Source organism: Lipotes vexillifer, unplaced genomic scaffold, assembly GCF_000442215.2.
Source record: "Lipotes vexillifer unplaced genomic scaffold, Lipotes_vexillifer_v1.1 scaffold518, whole genome shotgun sequence".
Classification (NCBI taxonomy): Eukaryota; Metazoa; Chordata; class Mammalia; order Artiodactyla; family Lipotidae; genus Lipotes; species Lipotes vexillifer.
The window spans coordinates 124257-149138 of record NW_006780945.1 but is presented as its reverse complement, the minus strand read 5'-3'; the positions used below and the strand labels follow the sequence as shown (position 1 = coordinate 149138).

Sequence of the window (24882 nt, the reverse complement as noted above, 5' to 3'; positions counted from 1 at the left end):
AGGAATTTCACATTTATTAGACATGCCAGCCTGAATGTAAACGAATCTATCCCCTCTCTGACTCACAGAGATCCCTCGGTCTCTCGGAGCCTCCGTTTTCTCCTCTGGTAAACGGGGCTAACAATACCCTCTTCCCCAGGATTGTCATGAGGGGGTGTGAAGATAACATATATGAAGGGTCTCGAGCAGCTTCTGGCAAATACTGTGAGCTCTGTAAACATTTACTGGATGTGGTGAGTCTGAGACGGGGGCATTGCCGGAAAGAATGTTTAGGGAAAAGAGGACCAAGGAGATACCGGGGTCTCTACGTGGGAGACTCCTGAGGATGCGGGGGGGCTGTGAAGGTGCACTTGAGGGGTAGCTTGGGGAGGTGGAGAGTGGGGGAAGGGGTATAGGGAGCGATGCTCAGGCTACCTGGGTGCCATCCCTAGCAAGGGGGCGTGTCTGTCTGGGTGGGCTGCTGCAGGGGGCTTGGGCAAGCTGACCTTCAGCAAGGTCAGGGCCCCAGGAGGTGGGAGTCAGGGACTGGGGGAGGAGGGATGTATGGCTGGGCTCTAGTTCTTCTGTTCATCTGCCTGGGGTGGGGGATGGGGGGGTCCCATCCTGGCAGGGGGTGGGCCCAGTGCCCAGAGGACTGGGGGCTTGTGGGCGTCCTGCCATGCTCTGCACTGTGCAGTTTTGCCTGGCAGAGAGAGAAAGGGTCCAACTCCAATCTAGATGTTGTGTCTAAGGGGTGGGCAGAGCCATGGAGGGCAGAGGACTTGCCCAGGGTCATGCAGTTAGACTAGAGGTGTGTGTGTGTGTGTGTGTGTGTGTGTGTGTGTGTGCATGCGCACGCGTACACGTGGTTGTGGTTAAGCTTCCTATTGGAGTATAGTATCCAGAAACTGAACCCATCCATGCACCAGCAAACTGGATCAAGAAACAGAGCGTGATCCATCCCCAGAAGTGCCCTCAGGCCTCCTTCCACTCAATACTTTCCCAAGGACTCCAGGACTCTGACTCCTAATAGCACAGAGGAATGTTGCCTGGTTCTCTGACTTTATGAGAATGGAATCATACGGCAGGTGTTCCATTGCGTGCCCCCCTTTCTCTCGATAGTACATTTGTGAGATTCATCTGTCTCATGGTGTGTGGTTGCAGACGTTTGTTTTCACTGCTGCACAGCATCCATTGTGTAGATACGTCACAATATATTTATCCACTCTACCCCGGGGCGGACATTGGGCTATTTCCAATTTGGGGCGTTTGTGAATTGTGCTGCTGTGAACATTCCAGCACATGTCTGTGGTGGACACATATGGGCATCTCTGTTGGGTGCACCTGGGGGTGGAGTTGCCAGGTCTCCTGTGTGTTGTGACATTAGTTCTCAGACCAAGTGTTTTCAAGTCTTTTCACACCTCCCAGGCCCCTGTGCTGGAAGCTTTGTGCCTGGAATATGGAAGTAAAGGCCATGAGGAGGAACTAGACAAGGAGGGAGCCCTCTGAGAACCCCTGGGAACTGACCCCAGTTCGGTTCACATCCCAGGTCCCATTGTCCCCTCAATTTTTTTCATGCCCTTGGATTAAGTGGATTTGCTTGGACAGACCCAAAGCAGAGACTTGGAAAAGCCCTAAATTGACTTTGTGGGCTTAGAATCCTGATCCTGTAAGAGATGACCCCTCAAATGAGAGCCCCACCCTGGACCTGGGGTGGCCCTGCAGACAACCTAGGAGGTGCCAGCAGTTCTACCTTGGAGCCGCCCAGGGAAGGATGGGGTTGGAAGTGGGGGGCGGTTGGGAAGGGGTCTGGGGTCACAGTGGGGGTTGGATGTTGGATAATGTTTGTTCTGGGGGTCTGTGAAGCCCCAAGGCAGAGGCAGGAGAAGGAAACCCACTAAGGGTTAGAAAATAGATTTAGAAAGAAAAATCCTCCATTGGTCAATAAAACTGTCTGAGCGCAAATAGGGAAATAATCTCTCCTCTCCTTGCCTGTCAAGCCTGTGAAGACGTGGACATGGCTGGGGTGGGGGAGGGGCAGGGTGAAGGGTTTTCTCTAAAAAGCAGAGCGCTTGCCACAGCCTCTTACGGACTGTGGTCTCCCTGGGGAGGCTCTGGTTTCCCCTGTGGGCCAGTTCCTATTTTGTGATAAAGTTCTCTAGTTTGGGGATAAAAATGTGACAGACATCTCATTCTATATTCTGCACACTCATCTTAAGATTCAGGGGAGCAGTAGCCTGAGCAGAGAATCATAACTGGAAGGAGGGCTAGCCTAATTCCCTCGTGCTGCAGTTGGACCCAGCTTGGGCCTTGGGGGAGGATTTTTTTTTTAATATGCTCCCTCTGCAGTCCTCCCTCCCCACCCCAGTCCCTCCTCCTTGCCTCCTGCGTCTGCTTTCCTGCTCTTGTCCTAAAAGGAACTTGCTTCGCTCCTGACGAGAGGGGACTTGAACTTATGTCTGAGGCCTCCCTCCTGGGGTCGCCGCAGATCCCCCAGAGCCTGTGTGGCTGTTCCTGGCTCTCTGTCCTGTCTTGAAGTAGAGGTCAGAGGCCGTCTCCGGGGAGAGGGCTGCAGGCCACAGGTCCTCGCTTCAGCTACTTGTGTCTGCCCTGAGGTTCCGCCGTGGACTGGCCCTGCCAGGCGTCCCGGACCCTGGCCAGCCTTGGAACCTGGGGAATATCAGAGACCTAGTTCCCTGCTCTGTGGTTGGCTCTGGCCCTGGATCTCGGTGCTAAGGGGGCTTTTCTTCTCAGAGGCTGGCAGTGGATGGGTGAGCCAGGGCCTGCCCTTGTCTCCCACACTGCCCAGAGCTCCCGTGGCCTCAGCTGGTTTCCGCGTTGGCCGTGTGCAGAGACAAGTGTGCACACTCCTCCAGCTGTGCAAACACCAAGTCACAGCCCCCTCTCAAGTGCCTGGGAGGTCTCTTCTGTCTGGCAAGGTGGGGGCTCCTTCAGTTTCCAGGAACCAGTGGGAACGGGTGGCGGGTGGGGACAAGAAAGGGGACAAGGGCAGAGAGGAGAGAGAAACAGAGAGCACGTCTGGGGAGGGGATGGGGCCTCGGTGGGTGATAAAGCACCCCTGTCGATATATGTGAGGACCAGTTGTATCTCTCAGCATCCCAGCTTTCCTTATTTATATGGAAATATGGAGGGAACCTGTGTGACTTCTGAGATGTGTCACTGGGGCCTCATATTAAATACGTTTCAGTTTAGCCGCTGCTCAGAGCAGTGAGGTGACTCAGGGCAGGCACGTCAGGAACCCGCTCTGCTGATAGCCCTGGCCGGCGGTGGCATCCAGGGGGTACGTCATGCGGCCGAGCGGCTGGACTGGCTGTGTGTGGCCTGCTTCCCTCCTGGGACCCACCCCCTGCCTCGTCCAGGGCAGAAAATGTGCCTACGGGGGGGGGGGGGGGGTTGGTGGGGGCTGTCTCCTGAGGTCTCAGGAGCTCCTGGAGTCCTGCACCATCTGCAGACAATGGGAGTGGCCCCCGAACCCCAGACGCTGGGAGGGTATCTTCGTCCAGTCTGATGGAGGTGGCCTTATAGACCCATCTGAGATCTGTCTCCTTAGCCCCAGCCTATAAGCCCTCTGGTCTTCTGGGGTCCCTCTTTCTGTTGACTTTTTTTTTTTTTTTGCAGACAATGGGAGTGGCCCCCGAACCCCAGACGCTGGGAGGGTATCTTCGTCCAGTCTGATGGAGGTGGCCTTATAGACCCATCTGAGATCTGTCTCCTTAGCCCCAGCCTATAAGCCCTCTGGTCTTCTGGGGTCCCTCTTTCTGTTGACTTTTTTTTTTTTTTTCTTTTTGGCCGCACCATGTGGCATGCGGGATCTTAATTCCATGACCAGAGATCAAACCCATACCCCCTGCAGTGGAAGCTCGGAGTCCTAACCACTGGACTGCCAGGGAATTCCCTCTGTTGACATTCTTAAAGAATTGGCTTCATCCCTTGTATGAAGGGCAATCCAGAACCCCCAGATATCTCCAAATACTCTAGGGGGCTTATGTTTCCCTGGTCACCTCTTGCTCTGATCCCCTGCTTCTACTGAATTATCCTACTGGATGTCTCCCCTCCTGCCTCCTCTGTGTCCCCTACACTGACCTAGTGGGAAGGAAACCCTCCACAGGGGTGGGGGGATTTGGGGTGGGGGCTCGGACCACTGCTCAGCACAGCAAACAGATGACAATTCTCTTTTATCCCTGCCTTTCGCAGCCCCCCACCCTCCACGCTTCCCCACGGGTCATCCCTATGGCAGCAGAGCTTTCCCCATCCTGCTTAGCTCCTCTGGGTCGTTGTCCTGCCCCCTGCCCATGTCCTCAGGCCTTGTCCTCTCTCCTGGTCTCCTAGGCTGGGCTGGGAAACTCCAGTCTTCCTAGCTGAATATGCAGCGTCTGCTCGGGGTATCTAGATGAAGCTCTGGCCCACCCAGGGGTTTAGCAAAACAAAACAGAGCTCTCTCACTAAGGAGATTCTGACGGCTTTCACAGGAACACTTCTTTCCTTTTCTATTACCCTGATCTCTGGGGGCAATTAGGGGAAGAGCAGAAACAAGGGTCCCAGGCTGTAGACCACGGGGACGCTGAGGCCCAGAGAAGGACAGTGACATGCCCCTTCCCCCATCTAGTTGGGGCAGAGCAGGTCTGGAGTCAAGGCTTCCTGACTCCCACTTGGCCTCTCCTGGGCCACAGTGCTGCCCCCAGGCTCTGTCTGGCTCTTGGGGCCGCTGTAGCTCTAGGCCAGATCTTGCAGTTATTGGCTCCATCAGGTATTCTGAAGTTTTTCAAACAGTTGGGGTTGGGAGTGGGGCTGGGGTATGGTTGTCAGTGAGATCTTGGGAGGGGCACAGACAGTGAGCTCAGAGGGGAAAAGGAAGCTTGGGATGAGCCTGGAGAGAGGGCAGCCGTGTGACAGGGCAGGTGCCAGGCCTGAGGCATTGTGGGAATGCAGCGCCACCCCAGGAGCAGTGATGTGCCTCAGCACTGCTGGAGTGCTATGTCTCAGGTTCCAGCTGCCGCCCAGCCTCTGTGGTCCAGCTGGGCCTGAGTGCATGGCTGGGGGGCCTCTCAGGCTCTGGCCTGAGAATGTTCCCAACCATGGCCTCACTCTCCGTTTTTCATCCCACTCCTTTGGGGAAGGGGCCACCCCAGCCTGAGCTATGAGCGATCAGGGCAGCCCAGTGAGGCCGGCCAGGCTGTGCACTGCACAACTCCAGGACATCCATCAGGTGGCCCACAACATGAGCGGCTCCCCTGGGGCTGTGCAAAGTGCTGCCAGGACAAATCATCTGACGGGCTCCTATTTTTCTAGCTGAAATGAAGGGAACTCCCCTCTTGTTTTACTCTGTGCTCCACGCACTGGTTGAAAGCAAGATATTGCGTTTGAATGACGGGCTTTGGGGGTTGTCCTCAGGATGAGAGTGATTTGAAAGAGTCAACTGTTGTCCCCAGCTCTGTGGAGTTGAAAGAGAAGGAGCTATTTATGTCTTGCTTTTTGATTGACTAACCAATTGAGACCATGAGTGAGTCGGGAGGGGCCGAGTGGTGGGAGAGACCTCAGTTTTGCTTCATTTAACACTATGGTGAAATTTCCTGATCCCAACTGAAAAATTCATCCAGTTTTCTGAGGGGGAAGTGGGAAGACCATTAGCTCTTTCAGCTGCTCTGGTGTGAGGGGTTGGAGACAGTTCTTTCCTTCCTTCCTTCTGATGCCCAGTTTCCCCAGTACCCAGCCCCACTCTGTGTCTCTCCTCCACTTCCTCTGCTCTCCCCACCCTTGGCCCCCCCACCATTCATGCCCATCCTTTTCTTCAGAGCCAGGGATCCAGGCTCTCTGAGGAACCTGCAACTGCTCCCTGCTCTGGATTTGATGCTTGGCTGCGTCCCCCCACCGAGCTCCCCACGGCCTCCCATCTGACCTCAGGTGGGCTCAGCTGGCAGGGGAACCCAGCCAGGAGGTGAATTGGTGTGAGAAAGCGGTGGCAGTCACTGGAACGGGCCTGGTGCCAGGGGATATGGGGACAAGCAAAGTAGAAATGTCTCAAGCAGCTCTGGTGACATGCAGCCTCTCTAGGCCCCCCTCCTTGGCTCAGTCCCAGGCATGGAGCAGAGGAGACCGGCCCCCTTCTGCCCCCCTCCCCACTTCTCCCCTTGTCTCTGCCTCTGGTCCTCAGTGGCCAGCCATGGTCTCTCCTGCCCCGCTCCTGGCACCTTGACATTGGGTTGCAGACAGGGCCTGGTGTTACTGCCTTGGGTTTGGGACACTGAGGCTGAGAGCAGTATGACGACTCCCTTGGCCATATGGCCATGCAGGGGGTGCTGGCAGAGGCAGGTGAGAGGCCAGGTGTCCACCGTAGCCCCTCTGAGTCCTCTGGGCCCTGACCCTTTCTTTCCTGAGAAGCAGATGCTGTTGGTGCCCATGTCCTCAGCCCTCACGATTCCTGTCACATGCTGGAGATGGCTCTGCCACCCCATGGCAGGTGGAAAGTACCAGAACATGGCCGTCCTTGGGAGCAGCCCTTAAGCGGTGACTGGCGGGAGGTGGTGTGCACATGCCTGGCCCCCTCGCCCCCCGGGGGAGAGCTCTGAGGCCGGTTCCACACCTGCTGGTTTCCCCAGGTTGATGACATGCCCTCTCTGGGCTGCCTCCTCATCCCTGGGTCACCTCCCCACTTCCCTTCACCTCCCAAATAACGACTTGCCCTCAAACCCTTGTCTCAGGGTCTGATTCTGGGGAGCCCCACCCAAGGCACCCCCTGACACCCCCGCCCCTCCAGCAGCTTGGGGAGTCCCTGGGAGCATCTGTGTCCCCATGGATTCAGCTCATTAATTAAGAGTGACTCAGAGCTTGGCCCCTGGGGTTTGCAGGCAGCCCGGTTGGGGATTGCAGTGTCTGGAACCGAGCACCTATGGATGGTTTGGAGGCGCTGCTTAAAACCTTCACAAAATTTAATTAAAAAGGAAGGCAAGGGCTGCTCTCCCACACTGGCACGTGCGGCGCTAATGATCGGGAGTGATTAATAAGGAAATTGTGGAAAGTCTAGGGCTGGTTAATAGCATCTTGGCTGAAGCACCTCGTTTTCATTTAATTTTATTCTTCACACGGTCTCCCGGCCCCTCAACCCTGGAGTTGATCTCTGGGAACCCAAAGACCGGGTTGAGAGTCAGGACAAATTCACAGTGGTTTTTTCTAGGGTGGTGTCTGGGGGAGTGGGTGGGGATGGGAGGTGGCTGGGGCCCCGAACCCCTTGAACACGGGCTCACAATCTGTGCATCCGAGCTACGTGAAGAGCAAGCAGAATGCAGGGTCCTGGGCCCCATGCCCTAGAGATCTGAATTGGCAGATCTAGACAGCGAGGGCCCAGGAATCTGGACTTTAACAGCCTGGCCAGGAGATTCAGGTGCGGTGGATGGTTGACCACACTTTTAGAAACCCTGATTTACAGGTTCTGTCTGGAACTTGCTGTTAGGGGGTTTTGGGGTTCCTGTCCCACTACTGGGCCTTCCCTGTCTTCTCACAGACCTGAGATTATGTCTAAAGCCAGATTTTGCTGGTGACAAAAACTGAGGCCCAGAGAGGTTAAAAGGTCATCCCAATGTCACACAGCTGGTAGGGAGCAGGGTGGGCCCAGGCCTCTCTGGATTCCTGTCCTGCAGGGGTAGGGGGTGGGGCGGGCTCACTCTCCTGACCCCTCCCCTTCCCGAGAAGATGGGGGTGGGGCTGGGGTCTGAGCCACCCCACCAGACACCAGGTGGTCTCAGATGACCTCCGGGCTGCTTGGGCTGTGCCTGACTGCACCCACACTCTTCCTGCAGTGATGGGTGGGCCGGAGTCCCGCGGTGTCCTCCGCAAGATGAGTGACCTGTTGGAGCTGATGGTGAAGCGCATGGACACACTGGCCAGACTGGAGAACAGCAGTGAGCTGCATCGGGCTGCCGGCGACAGGCACTTCCCTGTGGACAGGTGAGGGGGCCCCGGGAGGGAGAGAGGCACCCCACTGTGTGCTGGGCTGGGGATTCGGCCTCAAAATGCATTTTATACACACACACACACACACACACACACACACACACACACACAAAATGCATAGTGTGTGGTTTTTATAAATCTTCCCTAAGTGGCTTCCCATTGTACATATGTTGCCCCTGCTTTTTTCACTCATGGTGGTGATTTTGAGCTCTGTCCACGTCGATGGGCATGTGTGGATATGCACTTGGTTGTGATGGTCATAGTGATCACCTGTCCTCCTCCTGTGGACATGGGCCGTCTTTTTTCAAATTTATTTATTAATTTTTGGCTGCATTGGGTCTTTGTTGCTGTGCGTAGGCTTTTTCTCTAGTTGCAGCGAGCAGGGGCTACTCTTTGTCATGGTGCGCGGGCTTCTCATTGCAGTGGCTTCTCTTGTCGTGGACCATGGGCTCTAGGCACGTGGGCTCAGTAGTTGTGGCACACGGGCTTAGTTGCTCCGTGGCATGTGGGATCTTCCCAGGCCAGGGCTCGAACCCATGTCCCCTGCATTGGCAGGCAGATTCTTAACCACTGCACCACCAGGGAAGCCCCGACATGGGCCATCTTTGCAAGCAGGATTTCCTGGTTTATTCATTCTAAATATTCCCCCACTGAGGCCAGAATGTGCAAAGTTCCCCAAGCTTTTGTGCTGCAGCCCCACGTGCCTCTGTGTAGTCCCAGGAACCCAGGTGGTGCATCTTAAGTGTCGTGTTCTCCTGAATCCCAGAGAATGAGGGGGTGTGAAGTCAGGGCTGTCCCAGCTGGGAGTCCTGGGCCCCAGACTTGGATGTGGAGGGAGGAGGCTTGGACCCCACCCATCCCAGGGAGGTACTCTGCACCTGACCTTTTAGATGTTGAGGTTCTTGATGAGATGGAATTGCTCAGTGTGTTCTAGCTGCTGAAAAATTAGTTTGAAACCCACACATTTACACAATTTGGGAAAAGCTATATCTCGGCCAGTGTGATTTGCTAAAAGTGTTCTACTGCTGAAAAATATGTTTGAAATCCACACTTTTAGACAATTTGTAGGAAAGCTATACCTCAGCCAATGTGTGTGATGTAAAAGCCAAAGTTCCAGGCATTTCTGAAGTTCGGTGTTGGGCAAAATCAAAGAAACTGATGGTGGTGAGTCCTGGTCATTGAGGGGCCCTGGCTGGGTGGAGCCTGCAGCACAGCCCACCTCTTTGGTCTAGTGGGGGATCCTTTGCCCCATAGGCTGCCTGGGCTGGACTACTGGCTGTGGGTCCCAACTCAAACAGGCCTTGCTGATTGAATGTTCTGGATGCCCAGTCAGGTCAGCCGATGTCAGCATGCTTGTCCTCATAATGGGCGCCATTTACTGAAAGCTCACCTTATTGAGTTACCTCCATGATCCTGTCAATCCCACAGCCACCTTATGGGGGGCTTTAATCCCCATTGCATAGAGGAGGAAACTGAGGCACAGAGATGTTCATGAACCTGCTCAAAGTTGCACAGCTGCTGAGGAGCTGGGGCCCAGGTCAGATGGCCCCAGAGCCCCACCTTTCTAACCAGTGTGCTCTTGGTGGCCGTTCATTAAATATGTGACTACGTAGGGGTTCATTTTTATCCCTTTGCAAGACTTTTCATAATTTTCATAATTCACAGCTCAGGGCAAACAAATCCTTTGTTAGACCTTTGCTCTGATTTTTTTGTTTTGGAAAATGTAGGCACTAAAATTACAGTCCTGGAGCCTGGGATGAAATGCAGTTGTGGGTGTGAGGAGCCCACCTCAGTGCCTGGCTCCGGGTGGGAGCTCTCCACCTGCGGGAAGTCGGGGCCCCTGGGTGGGCTGTACGGCTGTGTGCTGGGTCCCCGGTTAAATGCTCTCACCCTCCAGGGACTGAGCATCTGACAGAAGAAACTAAAGGGATCTGTCTGCTCATGAAATACGTCTTGGCACCTACTAAGCACCAGGCACTGCTCCCGGTGCTGGGGACACAGTGATGAGCCTTGTGCTCATTCCTGCGGGGAAGGCAGACAGTAACTGAGAAAAAGAAAGAAATGAGATACAGTCAGATACTGAGCCATGTTCTAAGGATGAGGTAGTGGGTGACTGGGAAAGGGGCTATTCAAACAGGGCAGTCTGGCAAGGCCCTTGGGAATTGGTGATATTTGAGCTCAATTCTGCATGATGGGAAGGAGCCAGCCACGTGAGGAGCTGGGGGGCAGAGCATTTGAGGTAGAGAGAGCAGCAAGTGCAAAGGCCCTGGGGTAGGAGCAAGCTTGATGTGTTGGAGGAAAGGAACCAGTGTGAAGGCCAACCTGGGGGAGCGTGGTGGGGTCTGGGAGGGGTCAGCTGTGGTAAGTAGCATTGGGACACTATTCTTAGAGCTGTGGGTTAGCGGGGTGGGAAGAGGGGAAGCAGAGGGGCCAGTGGCAGAGACAGGAGACGGAGGCAAAGCTGCTGGGCTCCCCTGGATGCCCCCCGGAGGCGTGAGACTTCTTTTCCACGTGCACAGGGCGATTCTCTCCCATGCTGCTGTGTCCCCTCTGATTCAGCCCCTCGCCCCCCCCCCCATCCTTTCCACTTAAAGAAAGAAAGCATGTAAGTAAGCAAGCTCAAATATTTGCGCTCTTTGTCCAAAACCTGTTTTTCTTCCTCTGTGGGTCAGGCCAAGTGCCAATCAAAGTTGTTTTTCAAGCCTCTTTTCCCTGCAGTAGGGCTGCTGCTTCTCCCCCCCCCCCCCCCCCCCCCATCCTTTCCACTTTCCCGGCTGCCCACAGCTGTGCTTCCACCTGTCTGGGCTGCGGATCCAGCCTCTGTCCACAGGTCTGTTCATCAGGGTGAGGGCAGAGGGTCCCGGTCTCCTCCTTGGCAGGCCTGCCTCCTGAATGTGCTCCTGCCAGCACATTCAGTGTCTCTGGTTTCTTCCATTCCTGGCCTTCCCTCCCTCCCATGCTCTGCCCTTCATCTCCACCCCCTCCAGCTCCATCCCAGGAAATAGCAACAATCTACCATGACCAGCAGAGCCCATCAAACCCCAAGGGCAGAGCCATAAATTTCAGGGACACTGTTGCTTCTGGTTTCAGGGCGAGAAGCAGTGGGTGTGTCCAGGGCACGCTGGGGCTGCTTGCCCCCACTCCCCATGTGCACAAACCCCCGCAGCCCCCTCCCCACCTTATCCCCCTCCGGGCTGTCAACGTGGAGCTGGTGGGCGAGAATCCTGCAGACACGCACCCTGCTGTGTTTCTAGCAAACTCTTCAGTGACCTGCACTTGGATTTCTCACTTTACAATTATCTGTGGCTTAAAAAAGAACAACCTCCCCTGCCCTCCTTCTGCCCTTTGGAAGCTTCTGGGCTGTGCCTCCCACTCATGTCTGGTTTATCCTCAGGGAAAACAAATTTGCCTTTTTTAGCCTAGGAAAACAAAATTTGGGATTATTTGCAGGTTTGTTGCAAATGGCATCATATTATGTATCCTAAAACCAAATAGCAGTGATCTCTGAATTTTCCTTAAGGCTTCTCTGCAGTGGCAAGTAAAGCCGGGGTTTGAGGCTGTCTGCGTTCAAGCCGGTCCGTATTTGTTGAGTGCCTACTGTGTGCGGGGGCTGGGCTGGAGCGTCAGGGATGAGTGGAGAAGACCCAGGAGACGGAAGTCAGAGAGCTCTGTCCTCAAAGAGTGTCCGAGCCTCTTAGGGAGAGGGAGCCAGCACCCTGTCCCTGGGCAGAGGAGACAGTAGGAAGGAAGATACATCAAAATTCTTGTCTGTGGGTAAAGAGTTGAGGTTTTTTTTCCCAATTTTTTTAAAGCTTTATTTAAAAACTCAAAAATGCTTCTAGGGCTTCCCTGGTGGTGCAGTGGTTGAGGGTCCGCCTGCCGATGCAGGGGACATGGGTTCGTGCCTCGGTCCGGGAGGATCCCACATGCCGCGGAGCGGCTGGGCCTGTGGGCCATGGCTGCTGAGCCTGTGCGTCCGGAGCCTGCGCTCCGCGGCAGGAGAGGCCACGGCAGTGGGAGGCCCGGGTATCGCAAAAAAAAAAAAAAAAAAAATGCTTCTAGACATTCCTGGGCATCTCTGTGCTGGCAGGGCCAGGTGCCGGGGGAACGTAGCTTCCCTGGGGTTCTGTGTGTGAGGGTGGGGAGACACTACCGGTTAAGATGACTTCGGGCTCAATTTTAAAAGATATGCCTCACTTCTCTCAGGCCCTGTGCTGGGCCCAGCCTCTGGATTTGCCCCTTCCTAACAGGACAGATCTGGGAGCGTGTCTGGCTTCTGCGCTGGGGAGAGGCCAGACTGGTGGGGGTCGGGGGTAGTTGGCGGCTGGGTGAGAAGGTCACTCCAGGGCAGACACCTATCAAATGTGATAGAAGTGTGAAGGGTTAAACATCCCTAACAAAGACAGAGGTTCTCAACATCCAATTATATGCCATTTGTAAGACAGGCATAAAAACAAACAACTCAGAAATTAAGAATAAAAGGAAATGTATCCAGGACACACAAACGGAAAGAAAGTTTAGAAAGCAGTGTTTATAGCAAACAAAGCAGAATTTGAGGCAAAAGAACATTCAACAGGACAAAGAATTCAGCCTCACTAATAATAAAAATCCCACCCTTAAGAAATGGTTTAACTTATCAAACTGACAAGTATGTTTTAATTATAAGACTTTTATCCTTGAGGGTACAGCCAAATAGACACATGTACTTTGAAGATACTTAAAAGCACTACTATTAAGAAGACAATAGGAAAAAGGCCAGTACAGTAGGGATATCTGTGATGGAATAAAATGTAACCACTAAAAAATATGTTTTAAAAGAGATTTACTGACTGGCAATGTATTTATTCATACAGTCTAAGTAAATGAGGCAAGATACAAGGCGTATGTAGCAGGATCTCAATGTGTCTTAAATAGAATAAACATATGAGATGTTAAAAAGGAAAATCCTCCAGGGGAAGTCTGGGCCCTGGGTTGTGAGTGGGGCCGCTGTGCCCAGTAGTCCGGCTTTGCCCCGCCCATGGCGTACCACTCCCTTCCCCAAGTGATGAAACCACACGCAGTCCAACTCCAGCTCTCTTCTTATCGATAGTGGGAAGACATCTATCTATCTAATATAAATATATATGTGTACACGTACGTGTATATATATTTCTTGGTGCAGGAGAGAAGGAGGGTCTTACTTGGGGAGGGGCAGGCAGGTCCTCAGTCATCACTTGGGGGCACTCACAGCATCAGGACCTCTGATGGGAATGAGGGAGGGGCTGAAGCAGAGGAGAGCAGTGAAAATGCAGGGAAGGCTGGACACCAGGCTGGGGGTTTCCTGTGTCCCGTGTGGTGTGCGTGAGGGGTAGACAGATAGACAGGCAGACAGGCAAACCCAGAAAGTCCACATCTCTTGTCTGTGGTGCTTGTGTTTCTGGCTGTAGTGTTTGTCTACAACACGTCTTGGTACGTGTGTCTGCGGGCACCTGTGAGCTCGAGTCTCTGTGTTTTAAAAGGAAAGCGATCAGTTTCACAGTGAAATAACAACTCCCAGCAAGCATGCTGGCTGGGTGCGCAGAAATCAATATCGCATTAATTGAATGCAACCCTCATAAATCACGGGAGGAACTCGAAATTAAACCTCCTTCCCGTGGCTTCCTGGAGAGTTGGTACTCAGGGCCAGGGGACTGAGGGCTGGAATCAGCGATGGCCTCGTGGGGCTGGGAAGAGGGGGCTGAGCCTCAAGGGGGCCTTTGTGGGGCCTGGCCTGTTGGGAGGTGATGCCTGGAGCTGGTGTCCTGGGGGGAGGTGGCCACTGGCTACCAGCTGGAGCCAGAGTTCCCGGCTTGGCTCTGGCCCCTGGCACCTGGCCCTGGGTGGTGGAGGGAGCAGGGTGTCCTGAGGCCAGTGGGTGGCCTGTGGTGTTGGTTGCGTCTTCAGGGCACCCTGGGCCAGTGCTCAGAGGCTGGCTGCACCTTGGAGGCCCGGCTGGCTCCAGGAAGCCACTTACGCCCGAGCAGGAGGGGCTGGTGGCCCTGTCTGTCATTGTGAGTGAGGAATGCTCAGATAGGTGTTTGAGGATTTCGAGAGAACCATGAGTGCTTGAATACCCCAGGGGCTGAGCTCCCTGGGGCTGAGGAGTGGGGTGGGCGGGTGACCAGGGGCCTGGCTTGGCCTTCTTTTACTTTCCAGGTAAGAATTGATCATTTTGGTGGAATGCCTGGTACTTAGTATGTGTGCACAGAGGCCCAGGGCTCACAGTCTGAGCATGTTTAGTTATTTTGCAAATACAGTGGGAGGGAGCAGGGCTGGCCCAGAGCACCAGTGTCTGAGTCTCCGCCCCGTCCCCAGCCTGCAGTGCAACCTTGGGAAATCATTTTACCTTCTCTGGGCCAGTTTCAGAGCTAACCGAAATAGCAGTAATAATGATTAATGATGAGAATAGTAAAAGCGGCTACCCCCTACTGGGTACATATTATGAACTTTGACCTTGGCCAGCGGCCCAATGAGGAAGATCCTATTCAGCTCTGCATTTGACAGATCTGAGGGAACTGGGCTCAGACAGGAAAAGGACTGGCTCAGGTCTTAGGGCTGGAGGGGGCCTAGCCTGCCTGCCTTGTCTTCACTGCCCCGTGGTGCTGAGAGCCGGGCAACCACGTGACTATCACATTGGTGGGGGAGGGGTGCGGGGTGGAATCTTCACCAGGCTGAGCGGATGGCTGGACCCTTAGGGCTGGCGTGATAATATAAAATGTCCCCAGCTTCTCTGCCCCTGCCTGGCACCTACAGATTATATGTTAGGGCCAGAGAACCTCACTCCTCTTGCTGGGGTGCTTGTGGGGCCCCTCCCACACTGGCTCAGGAGGAACCTTTTGCTACTGGAGGAAGTGCAAGGCCTGGGCCAAACCTGCCTCAGCCTGGAGCCCAGGCATCTACAGAGTCCCGGGCCTGGAGGGAGACAGCGCAAGGCTGATCCCCTGGGCAAACTTGGGTGGGACCGGGGTGGGGGGGACACAGTTTAACCAATGGCAAAATAATATTTTATGACTGCATTGGCAGAAAGATGCATATAATAACATTACATATTAAAACCTTTTCTTTGACCTGCAATTGTTTCCCGATGTTTAAAGAGATGGAAACACTTTCGTGGACCCCTAAAAGCACTATGGGCCCTGGTACTGAACTGCCTGGGCCTGATGGGGAAGCCAGCCCTGCCACCACCCTGACCCCATGGTGACAACACTGTTAGCTGCAGGCAGCAGCACACTGTCTCCCCAATCCATCCCCCCTTTTTCTTTTCCACGGAAGCATTTCCCAAGTCATAGATGTGCTGCGGGACATCTTCTTTGATTGTCATTTTAAAAAAAAAGCTTCGGGCTTCCCTGGTGGCGCAGTGGTTGAGAGTCCGCCTGCCAATGCAGGGGACACGGGTTCGTGCCCCGGGCCGGGAAGATACCACATGCCGCGAAGCGGCTGGGCCCGCGGGCCATGGCCGCTGAGCCTGCACGTCCGGAGCCTGTGCTCCGCAACGGGAGAGGCCACAACAGTGAGAGGCCCGCGTACTGCAAAAAGAAAAAACCAAAAAAACCAAAAAAAGCTTCCCAGGGAGAGAAGCCTAATCCTATATTATTTGAAAATAGAAAGTGCTGTGCAAATGCTAAGTCCAGTATAATAATAGTGACGCCAAGTAATTCTGTTTTGAACATGTTGAACTTGTTAAATCAGACAGATGCCATCTGCACTGTTTTAAAGCCAGGGCTGGTGATATGTTTTATGCAAAAAAAATGTTTATCAGATGAAAATTGCTGAATCTCCCCAAAAGTAAATTGCTTTGCTCCATAGTTAGACTTATGAGACTTCGTCTCAGGGATGGGGTGACCACTATAGGTAGGGAATAAAAGCATCTCAAGCATTTATCGAGCATTTACTGTATGCTGAGCACTTGACAGTCAGCCGCATGTTTAATCCTTGCAATTAATCACTCTGTGAGGTAGTTGAGATGATTCAGATTTTATATGAGCTAACCCTCATATAAAGGGTTATAAATCAAAGGGGTTCAGAGAGGTTAGATAACTTGCCCAAGGTCACACAGCTCTCCAGTGGAACCAGGATTTGAATCCAAGACCTCAGACTCTGGGGCCCTTTCTTGGTCCAATAAGTCTCCGAATAATGTGGAGAGTCATGGACCTAGAAGTGTGAGGAGTCAAGGGCTCCCCCGCCCCCCCGTGGCTCTTCATCTCCCATGAAAGGAGCAGCAGGATGGAGGCTGGACTTCTGCAAGAGGAGGGTGGGTGGGAGATAAGACGTTCCTGACAGCAGGGTGGCAGGAGAACCTGGGCTCTTTTTCTGTAATGGGTTAAAAGCCGTTTTCCCTCAATTCTGCAGATGGTGATTGTGTTTCGTTTCCTAGGGCTGCCGTAAAAACTGACCACAAACCAGGCGTCTTAAAACAACAGAGACTTATTTTCTCTCCATTCTGGAGGCTGGAAGTCCACAATCTAGGTTTCAGTAGGGCCTCACTCCTTGTGAAGTCTCTGGGGGAGGATCCTTCCTTGCCTCTTCCAGCTTCTGGTGGCTTCACGTGTCCCTGGCTTGTAGACACATCACTCCAGTCTCTGCTTCCGTCGTCACATGGCCTCCTCCTCCCTGGGTGTCTCCACACGGCCTTCTTATAAGGGCACCAGTGACTGAACTTAGGGCCACCCTCCTCCAGTGTGACCTCATCTTAACTAATTACCTCTGCAGTGACCCTATTTCCAAATAAGGTCACATCCTGAGGTTCCAGGTAGATGTGAATTTGAGGGGGACACTATTCAACCCAGCACAGTGTTGGAGCTCTGGGCATGTGGCCCGTGTGGGGCAGTACCAGGCTCCACTTATGAAAGCAAATCCCTGTTCTTGAAGGCGCAGGACTCCTTTGGGGGTTTTAAACCAGCCACTCATAACCACCACCAGGCATGGGGGTGCCCAGAGAGTTGGATGGAGCAGAGCCTGGATGGAGAGGTGCTTTCAGGAAGGCTTGAAGTGAGGTGGGGTCCCTTCCAAAGTTTCCAGGGACCTGGCAGGATGCCCACTGGCCTCACACAGGGGTTACTTGTGCCCTAAGGTCTCTGGTTGGAAGCTGGGGGGCACCCAGTTCTTTTGGGCCTCAGCCGCCCGTGCTCTGGGCCAGCCCTGACCCAGCAGCTGTCAGGTCTGGCCTTCTGCCCTGTGGCCGCCTCCCTCCATCACCAAAACGCTCCTTCCAGGCAGTGCAGTGTCCATCCTGTCCCTGGAGGTCGGTGGGGAAAGCATTCCACGACCCTCATTCAGAATTTATTTCAGAGCCCAATGGACACCAAGGTCATCACAGTCATCACGTTCCTTCTCTGCTGTAGCCCAGGCATTGTCAATGGGTGTGTATCACCCCCTAAAGGGTGAAAGTTGGCTCTTGTAATTTTAGCTACTACAATGGTTTGTGGCCCTCCACAGGCTATAGTGTGTAAACAGATCTGCAGAATATCCGTGGAGTGGACATTTCAAGGGGGGGAGGGTGAGAAGGGGAAACAATGTCTAAAAAGGCTCCTTAAGGGGGTGATAATGAGAAAAGGTTGAGCAACAATGGTCCAGCCCAAATCCCTTCTGCTGCAGCTCCAACCCCACCTCCACAATAATGATCGCTAACACAGACAGGGCTGCTTTCACGCAGGCATTGCCGTTCTGTGTGCCTTACACCTTTCCTCACTGAGTCCCCCCAGTGCTATGAGGGAGGTGGCACTATCTCCTCCATTTTATTTGATTTTTTATTTATTTTAAAACTTTTATTTATTTTTAATTTTGGCCGTGTGCACGGCTTGCAGGATCTTGGTTCCCTGACCAGAGATCGAACCCGGGCCCCCTGCAGTGAAAGTGCGGAGTCCTAACCACTGGACCACCAGGGAAGTTCCTTTCTCCTCCATTTTAAAAGATGAGAGCCGGAGGCACAGAGAGGCTAAGTGACTTGCCCAGGGTCACACAGCTCATAAGAGGCAGAGCTTCAGCTCATCTCCTTGTGTGTCACTGTAAATTGGAGATGAACTGACTGTTCTCTTCCCTACAGCATTCCTTGACAATCTGAAGACCAAGGCGATATATTGCTACTTCCTGCCTGAGGACTTTCTTGAGCAAAAGAAACATCATCTTATATGTCTTTGCTCGTTCTTATTTGTAATTTCATAGAAGGCTGTTGAAGGTTGGATTGTGTCTTCCAAAGGGATATGTTGACCTTCTAAGCCCCGGTACCTATGAATATGATCTTACTTGGAAATGGGGTCTTGGCAGATGTAATCAAATTAAGAGGAGGTCATACTGGATCAGGGTGGGCCCTGATCCAATGACTGGTGTCCCTATAAGAAGGGGAAATTCGGATACACACAGAGGAAGGCCAAGTGAAGACAGGGAAAACAGAGGCAGAGGAGACTGGAGTAATGCGTCTACTAGCCCAGGAACGCGGACGACCGCTGGTCCCAGCCAGAAGCTGGGACAGATGCCCCCTCAGAGCCTCCAGGAGGAACCAACCCTGTCGACACCTTGATTTCAGACTTCTGGCATCCAGAAGTGTGAGAGAAGACGTTTGTGTTGCTTTAAGGCCCCCCAGTACCCGGTCATTTGTTACAGCAGGAAGTGAATAAAAGGCAATGCCATTTTCCATTAGCGTTTGGAGAGGGGGGACTGGACTGTGTGTGCACATGTGTGTATGTGTGTGGAGGGCTCGTCTGTCACCCCCTACCTGTCACCTTTGCCTTGTGTCCCCACCCCCACCTCCATGTCTCCCATACCAGTTGCCTTGCTCTGTGGATGGGGCCACGCCCTTCCTATCCTTACAGAAGGTAGAGGTAGGTGGGGTGGGGGGCGGCCCGAGGGGCCAGGTGGCCAAGGAGGGGCACCACCGTGCCTCCTCTGGTGAGAGGGGGGGTTACAGACCCCAGAGGAGCCCAGGTTGGAAAAATCCTCCTTCGTATAATTCTCATTATGTGTGGCAATAAACACCTTACAATAAAGTCCTTGTAAAGGGATAAGTGGAGCTTAAACGGGGCCTGTGAAGCCAGAGGAGGTGGTGAAAATCAAAGGAATTGGAATTATCGTCTTCAGAAAAAGTAAGCAGCTTCCTGGAGGAGGGCCTCCAGAGCCTTCCTTGCTCTGAGACCCACGTGCCAGCCAAGTGGGATCTGTCTCAATAGAAATTTTTGCAATGAGATAAATACTGCATCTGATGTCTAATAAACTTCTCTGAGAGGGGAGTAGTAATCAACACCAGGAAATAAATTCTCCAAAAATAAAGGCAGCACGAGTACTGATGTTGAGGTGGAGGGCTGTGATGTTTATGGCACTAAACTCATTTAAGATCCTGGGAAGAATTCATTCTTGGGAACCCAACAATAATTTACTAGAGGTTTAATAGTTGGCAAGTCCCCAGGCTGCTCTGGGTGGAATTTACTTTGGCAAGATACAATTCCTCTGGGAGAAAATAGAGAAAACAGACTCAGGGCAGCCGGCTGTGCTCAGGAAAAGGGCCTCCATCACCTGGAGATCCCTAGACAGATCTCGTCCAGGCTCTTGAATGGAATTCCTCTGCCCATGTCAGCCTCAGGCACTGCCCTTCACACGTGTGCAGACACGCCTGGCACCTGCAGATGTGGGCTTTCCCAGATGCATGCCACGTGGGTCCGTTGATGGTTAGCGAGCCCCTCCAGCCCGGGCTGGGGCAGCAGCGGCTCCATTTCCTGGCTTGACTTTACCCATCGCTACCTTTCCGTTTGGTGCAGGGCGGTGTCTGGGTGCCGGGGGCCCTGCAGTCCTGCTGCCTTTGCTGGCAGGCTGAGGCCTGCCCTGCCCGGGAAGGAGACCGCAGCAGGCTCACCCTGGCTTCTCCCACTTAGGCTACCCGCCGGGGCCGGCCTCATGGAGCGGATCCAGGCCATAGCCCAGAACGTCTCAGACATCGCCGCGAAGGTGGACCAGATCCTGCGCCACAGCCTGCTCCTGCACGGCAAGGGTGGGGGCCGGGGGCACCCCTCTACTCCCAGGAGGCCAGAGTACAGGGCGGGACGTCCGGGGTGGGGCCCTGATTTTTCCCCACGGCAGCTGCCCTGGCTCCTGGGGGCCCTGTGTCTGGCTCTCAGCGGGGTGCCTCAGGGTTCATCCCACCGTCCCTGGGCAGCCCCTTCCATTCCTCTTGATGTGGGGGCATCAGGCTGGGAGGCCCTACCTCTGCCTCCGTCAAAAAGTCAGGAGTACATTTGGATGGATGCCTGAGGTCTGCTCGTCCAGAAAGCAGGTTCATAGCCATTCAGACCAGCTCCGCACTGGTTCTGAACTCCCTAAGGAGGGTGGGAGTGTTGGAAGAGGGGGCACCGCAGGCACAGGGACCCCCTGGCGGTGGCCTTTCAGGGGAGAAAACTCAGGCCAAGGGCACAGTGGGCTCCTGCACTGCCCCACCCCAGACCAGCCCACCTGCCTCACGCTTTCTCTACCGCGCTCCTCCTTGGACCCAGGTCCTCAGCAAGGTGACCTTCTCTCCCTGCAGTGTCTGAAGGCCGGCGGGACCAGTGTGAGGCACCCAGCGACCCCAAGTTCCCTGACTGCTCAGGGAAGGTAGAGGTGAGGCCTGGGCCTGAGGCTGGGGATGACCGGGGGCCCCTCCTCCACGGGGGCCATACCCCAGATTAGCTCTGCGATTCTGCTCCTGGCAGGGATATCCACCATCAAGGGCCTCTCTGCCTGACCTCTGGACCCAGAACCTGGCACTAGCTGGCAGAGGCCCGCCTCAGGGAAACCATTTCTCTGCTTGGGCCATCTGCCTGGGGCACCAAGCCAAATGTCCCAGGATGGCTCACGTTGCAGGGTTTTCAGTACTTTCTTACAGCAGACGAACCATTAAGTATACGTATGGCACCACCCCCAGCCTGATTTCCAACAAATTCAGACAAGGTGTGGACCTCATTCTCTCTCCCCCTCCCTCCCGGCCCAGCTGACCAGCTGGAGGGAGAGACCCACCCCCTGTCCCCACCTCCAGGGTCCCACCTCTGGCTGCATGAAGTCTGTCCATCCGGGGAGCCAGTCCACAGGCATAAAAGCCAGCCCCCTCACTGGTGCTGAAATCCCTAAGAGCGTGGGGTGTTGGCACTGCAGACCCCTTCCTTGGGGACCAGGTGGGGGTCACTGTGGTTGAGTCCTGCCCTGGCCACAGCCCTGGCCCCCCTTAGAGGCTGCTCCCTGACCTTGGCTTCAGCTGAACCCTCCTCTTGGTTACGGGCGGAGGACAAAGGAAGAGGGGCCAGCCAGGCCCTGAGCTGCTGCACTTCCTCTGTTGCCCCTGGAAGCTTGGCCGCATGTGTCCTGGACTGGCCTCATTCCCCCAGGGTCCTCTTTCTGGGCCTGGGGGATGGTGGTCCTGTCTGGCCTTCCCTGAGGCTCTCAGCAGCCAGGACACAGGGCTGGGTCTTAGGGCCCCGGTCCAGTCTCTCTTCTCTGCTTCTAGCCTTGCTGCGTCTTTAGGGTGGGCCCCGGAGACCCTGTCCTGGGGGCCCTCGGGGTCCCCAGGGACATGCATGCAGGGGCTCACCGAGGGTGTGCACGGGGCTGGCGCTGGCTCCTTGGCCCAGGCTGGCCCTCTCCACAGTGGATGCGTGCCCGCTGGACCTCTGACCCCTGCTACGCCTTCTTTGGGGTGGACGGCACCGAGTGCTCCTTCCTCGTCTACCTCAGTGAGGTCGAGTGGTTCTGTCCCCCGCTGCCCTGGAGGAACCGGACGGCCACCCAGAGAGCCCGCAAGCCCCTCCCCAAAGTCCAGGTAGGTGTGGGAGGTGAGTGGGCCGGCACGGGGCTGCCAGCCAGCTCTGCCAGGTGGGTGGGCTGCTCCCAGCCCGCCAGCCTGCGGGTGCCCGTCCTGACTCCTGCAGGACGCTGCAAAGCTGAGGCTGCTTAAGGGGCAGGCTGCGGCCCTGGAGGCGCCCCCTTAATGGGCTGGAATAATGGCAATAATAGCTGTCACTCATCGAGGACTTCCTGTGTGCCACTTTACTTGTACTTAAATCTCCCAGCAGTCCTTATGCAAAATCGCATTTAATAGGTGACGGATCTGAGGTCTGGAGAGCTGAGTTAACTTCTCCAAGGCATATAGTTACTCTGGCTCCACTGCAAGGCGGGGCCTGGCTTCCCTGCCCTTGGAGCCCCGGCTCCGACCACTACCTACTGCTTCCTTGTCGCGGCTGGGATCCTGGGAACTGTCATAGCTGACAAGCCCTCCCGAAGGGCTTGGGACAGGTGGCTGATTGGAGCTGGGCTGGGACAGACCAGTGTGGCTGGGGAGTGAGTGTTGAGGAGAGGAGAGCTGGGCTCCCTGACTGTGGGGACTTCGCCGGCGGTCCAGTGGTTAAGACTCCACGCTTCCAATGCAGGGGGTGCGGGTTTGATCCCTGGTCAGGGAACTAAGATCCCACAGGCCGGGCGGTCGCAGCCAAAAAATAAAAACAAAAAACAAGAAAACAGAAAAAGTTGGAGAAGCTAGAACAGGCCCAGCCTCACGGGGAAGGTGCCAGCCCCTGTGCCCAGGGCAGTGAGTAATGGCGGTGTTGTGGCTGCTGGGTGGAGGATTAGAGAACTGAGGTCTGGAGCCTCCTCCAGGCAGTTTTCCGGAGCAATCTATCCCACCTCCTGGAGCTGATGGGCAGCGGGAAGGAGTCTCTAATCTTCATGAAGAAACGTACCAAGCGGCTCACGGCCCAGTGGGCACTGGCTGCCCAGCGCCTGGCGCAGAAGCTGGGGGGCGCCCGGAGGGACCAGAAGCAGGTACCTTATCCTCTATGTGCATTGAAGGAGCTGAGCTCAGAGAGCTTAGGAAGGGAGCTCAGGGCCTCAGGCTGCCAAGTAGACGCGGGGTCTACCCTTACAAAAGTTTTACTGCATTTGTTGGAATTTGAGCCGTGGGCAGGGGGAGGCAGAGTCTCGATAGATGCATGTGGTAGCCCTGGCCCTTTTCATGTTTGGGGCAGAGTGACACCCCCTCTGCCTTAGGAGTCCTGCAGTCTGTAGACATCTTGTTCTTGTCAGGCAGAAGAGTCATGGCATTTGCCTGGAATGTTGGGAATAATGTAGCCTGTTTGGGGGAAGTTCATTGGTTCGTCCATCTGTCTGTCCATCCATCCGTCCATGCAATAAATATTTACCTGACTCTCTCATCACCCTGTTTATTTCTTTCAGAGTCCTTATCATTTCATGAAATTATCTCTTGTCTGTGTTTACTGTTGTCTACCTCTTCCATCTGGAACATAAGCGCCTAGAGGGCAGGATGTGACTGTCTTGTTCACCTGTGTCTCCAGCGAGGTCACTCTGCCTCTTGGCCCCTCCGCTGTGCTCTGGTGCCAGAAAGTGCCCTTCAGCCTGGACACAGTGTCTTCCGCTGGCCGGGTCTCCCTGGGGTGGCAGGGCTGAGGGCTGCTGCTTCTCTGTGCTGATCCTTTGTGCCCCCCCACCCCTCCACAACTAGGTCCTTGTCCACATTGGCTTCCTGACGGAGGAGTCTGGGGACGTGTTCAGCCCGCGGGTGCTGAAGGGCGGGCCTCTGGGGGAGATGGTGCAGTGGGCAGACATCCTGGCTGCTCTCTACGTCCTGGGCCACGGCCTCCGGGTCACGGTGTCCCTGAAGGAGCTGCAGAGGTGAGTGCCGGGGGAGCGGAGGGGAGGAAGGGGAGTCCGTCGTCGCCCGGGAGCTCGTCGGATGGTGACATTCCTAATTCCGTCCTCCGGCTGCTCAGTCTGCCTCCTGCCCTTCTGTCCTCAACGCTGATGCCTAGTCATTTTGGGGGATGCACCAAGGGAGTGTATTTGCGTAGTGCTGTTCAAACAGGGTCCTGTTCTCCATCTCGGGGCTACTGTTTGTGCTCAGGGACTGACCAATACTGGCTTGTGGAGTTGAGCCATGTCACACAGATGGGGTCCCCTCTGCCTGCTGTCCTGGTGGACTTGGTGCAGCCTCAGGGGTCCTCTTCTGGAACGGGGCTCCTTCCTGGGCCTGTTCTGGGGGTTGGAGGCCAGGAAGACCTGGAGGGTGGTGAGGTGGGCCGGCGATGCCTACCCCTTCCAGTGCTTGCCTTTCCAGGGTCCCTCTGATATCGTTGGAGGTGGGAGACTAGTGATTAGAGTGGGTAGGATTTTGTGTGTGTGTGTGTGTGTGTGTGTGTGTGTGTGTGTGTGTGTGTATGATGAGGTTTATTTTAACCACTGTATCTGTGGAATGTAGAAATATGTAAGATTTTTCTTCTTTTATTTAATAATATTTATTATATGATATTTGATACATACAAAAATATATGTACCGTATGTCATGAAGTAAAAGAATGGAGTGGCCGCCCGTGATTCTGCCATCCACCTTTAGAATGAGAATATTACCAGGGCTCTCATGTTCGCCTGGGACTCCTCTTGCCCATCCCTCTGTCCTGCCCGCCTTCCCCCACCCCCCCGCCCCGGCCCTGGAGGAAACCTGGGACTTGGATTTTGTGTTTATCACAGCCTCTGCAGTGACTCAGGTAGAACTTCTTGTGACCTCAGTCGGAGAGAGAGTAGGGGGAGAGGGAGGCTGAGACTAGGGTGTGCTTTGAAGGTTTACATCCCCATGGCTTGAAATTCACCCCTCTGGAGTCATCCTTTTAAGTTGATGCGCTTGTCTCCAGTAGGCCTAGTAAAGATGGAAAGTGTCTTCAGAGGGGAACGGAACATGTAAGTGTGCATGTGGAAGAGGGTCCGCTTTGAAGGGGGAGAAGGCGACAGGGACAGACGAAGGGGCTGCATGGTTGTGGCAGCATTGCGAAGCCCATCCCAGATCGAGGGGGCAGCAGGTTCTGGGGGAGGAGGTGCCACCTTGAAATGGCACCTCTGCCCCATCTGTTTGAATGTCACCAGAGTGGGAAGGAACTAGGCTGGGAGCTGTCCCCGTAT

General features: G+C 54.6%; 1 protein-coding gene and 1 non-coding gene across 3 annotated transcripts in view; one reads left to right on the top strand and one right to left on the bottom strand.

The window, feature by feature from the left end:
• MGAT5B (alpha-1,6-mannosylglycoprotein 6-beta-N-acetylglucosaminyltransferase B) overlaps positions 1–24882 on the top strand; it is a 65894-nt gene that overhangs the window by 5674 nt on the left and 35338 nt on the right. For both annotated transcript variants that reach the window (XM_007454299.1, XM_007454300.1), the window contains exons 3-8: positions 7794–7941; positions 19827–19942; positions 20474–20547; positions 21569–21739; positions 22573–22737; positions 23435–23604. In XM_007454299.1, the coding sequence (XP_007454361.1) occupies positions 7794–7941; positions 19827–19942; positions 20474–20547; positions 21569–21739; positions 22573–22737; positions 23435–23604 (844 nt within the window). The remainder of the gene's footprint in view (positions 1–7793; positions 7942–19826; positions 19943–20473; positions 20548–21568; positions 21740–22572; positions 22738–23434; positions 23605–24882) is intronic.
• Positions 17777–17849, bottom strand: TRNAE-UUC (transfer RNA glutamic acid (anticodon UUC)). The gene has a single exon. It is a non-coding gene; the product is annotated as a tRNA-Glu (tRNA).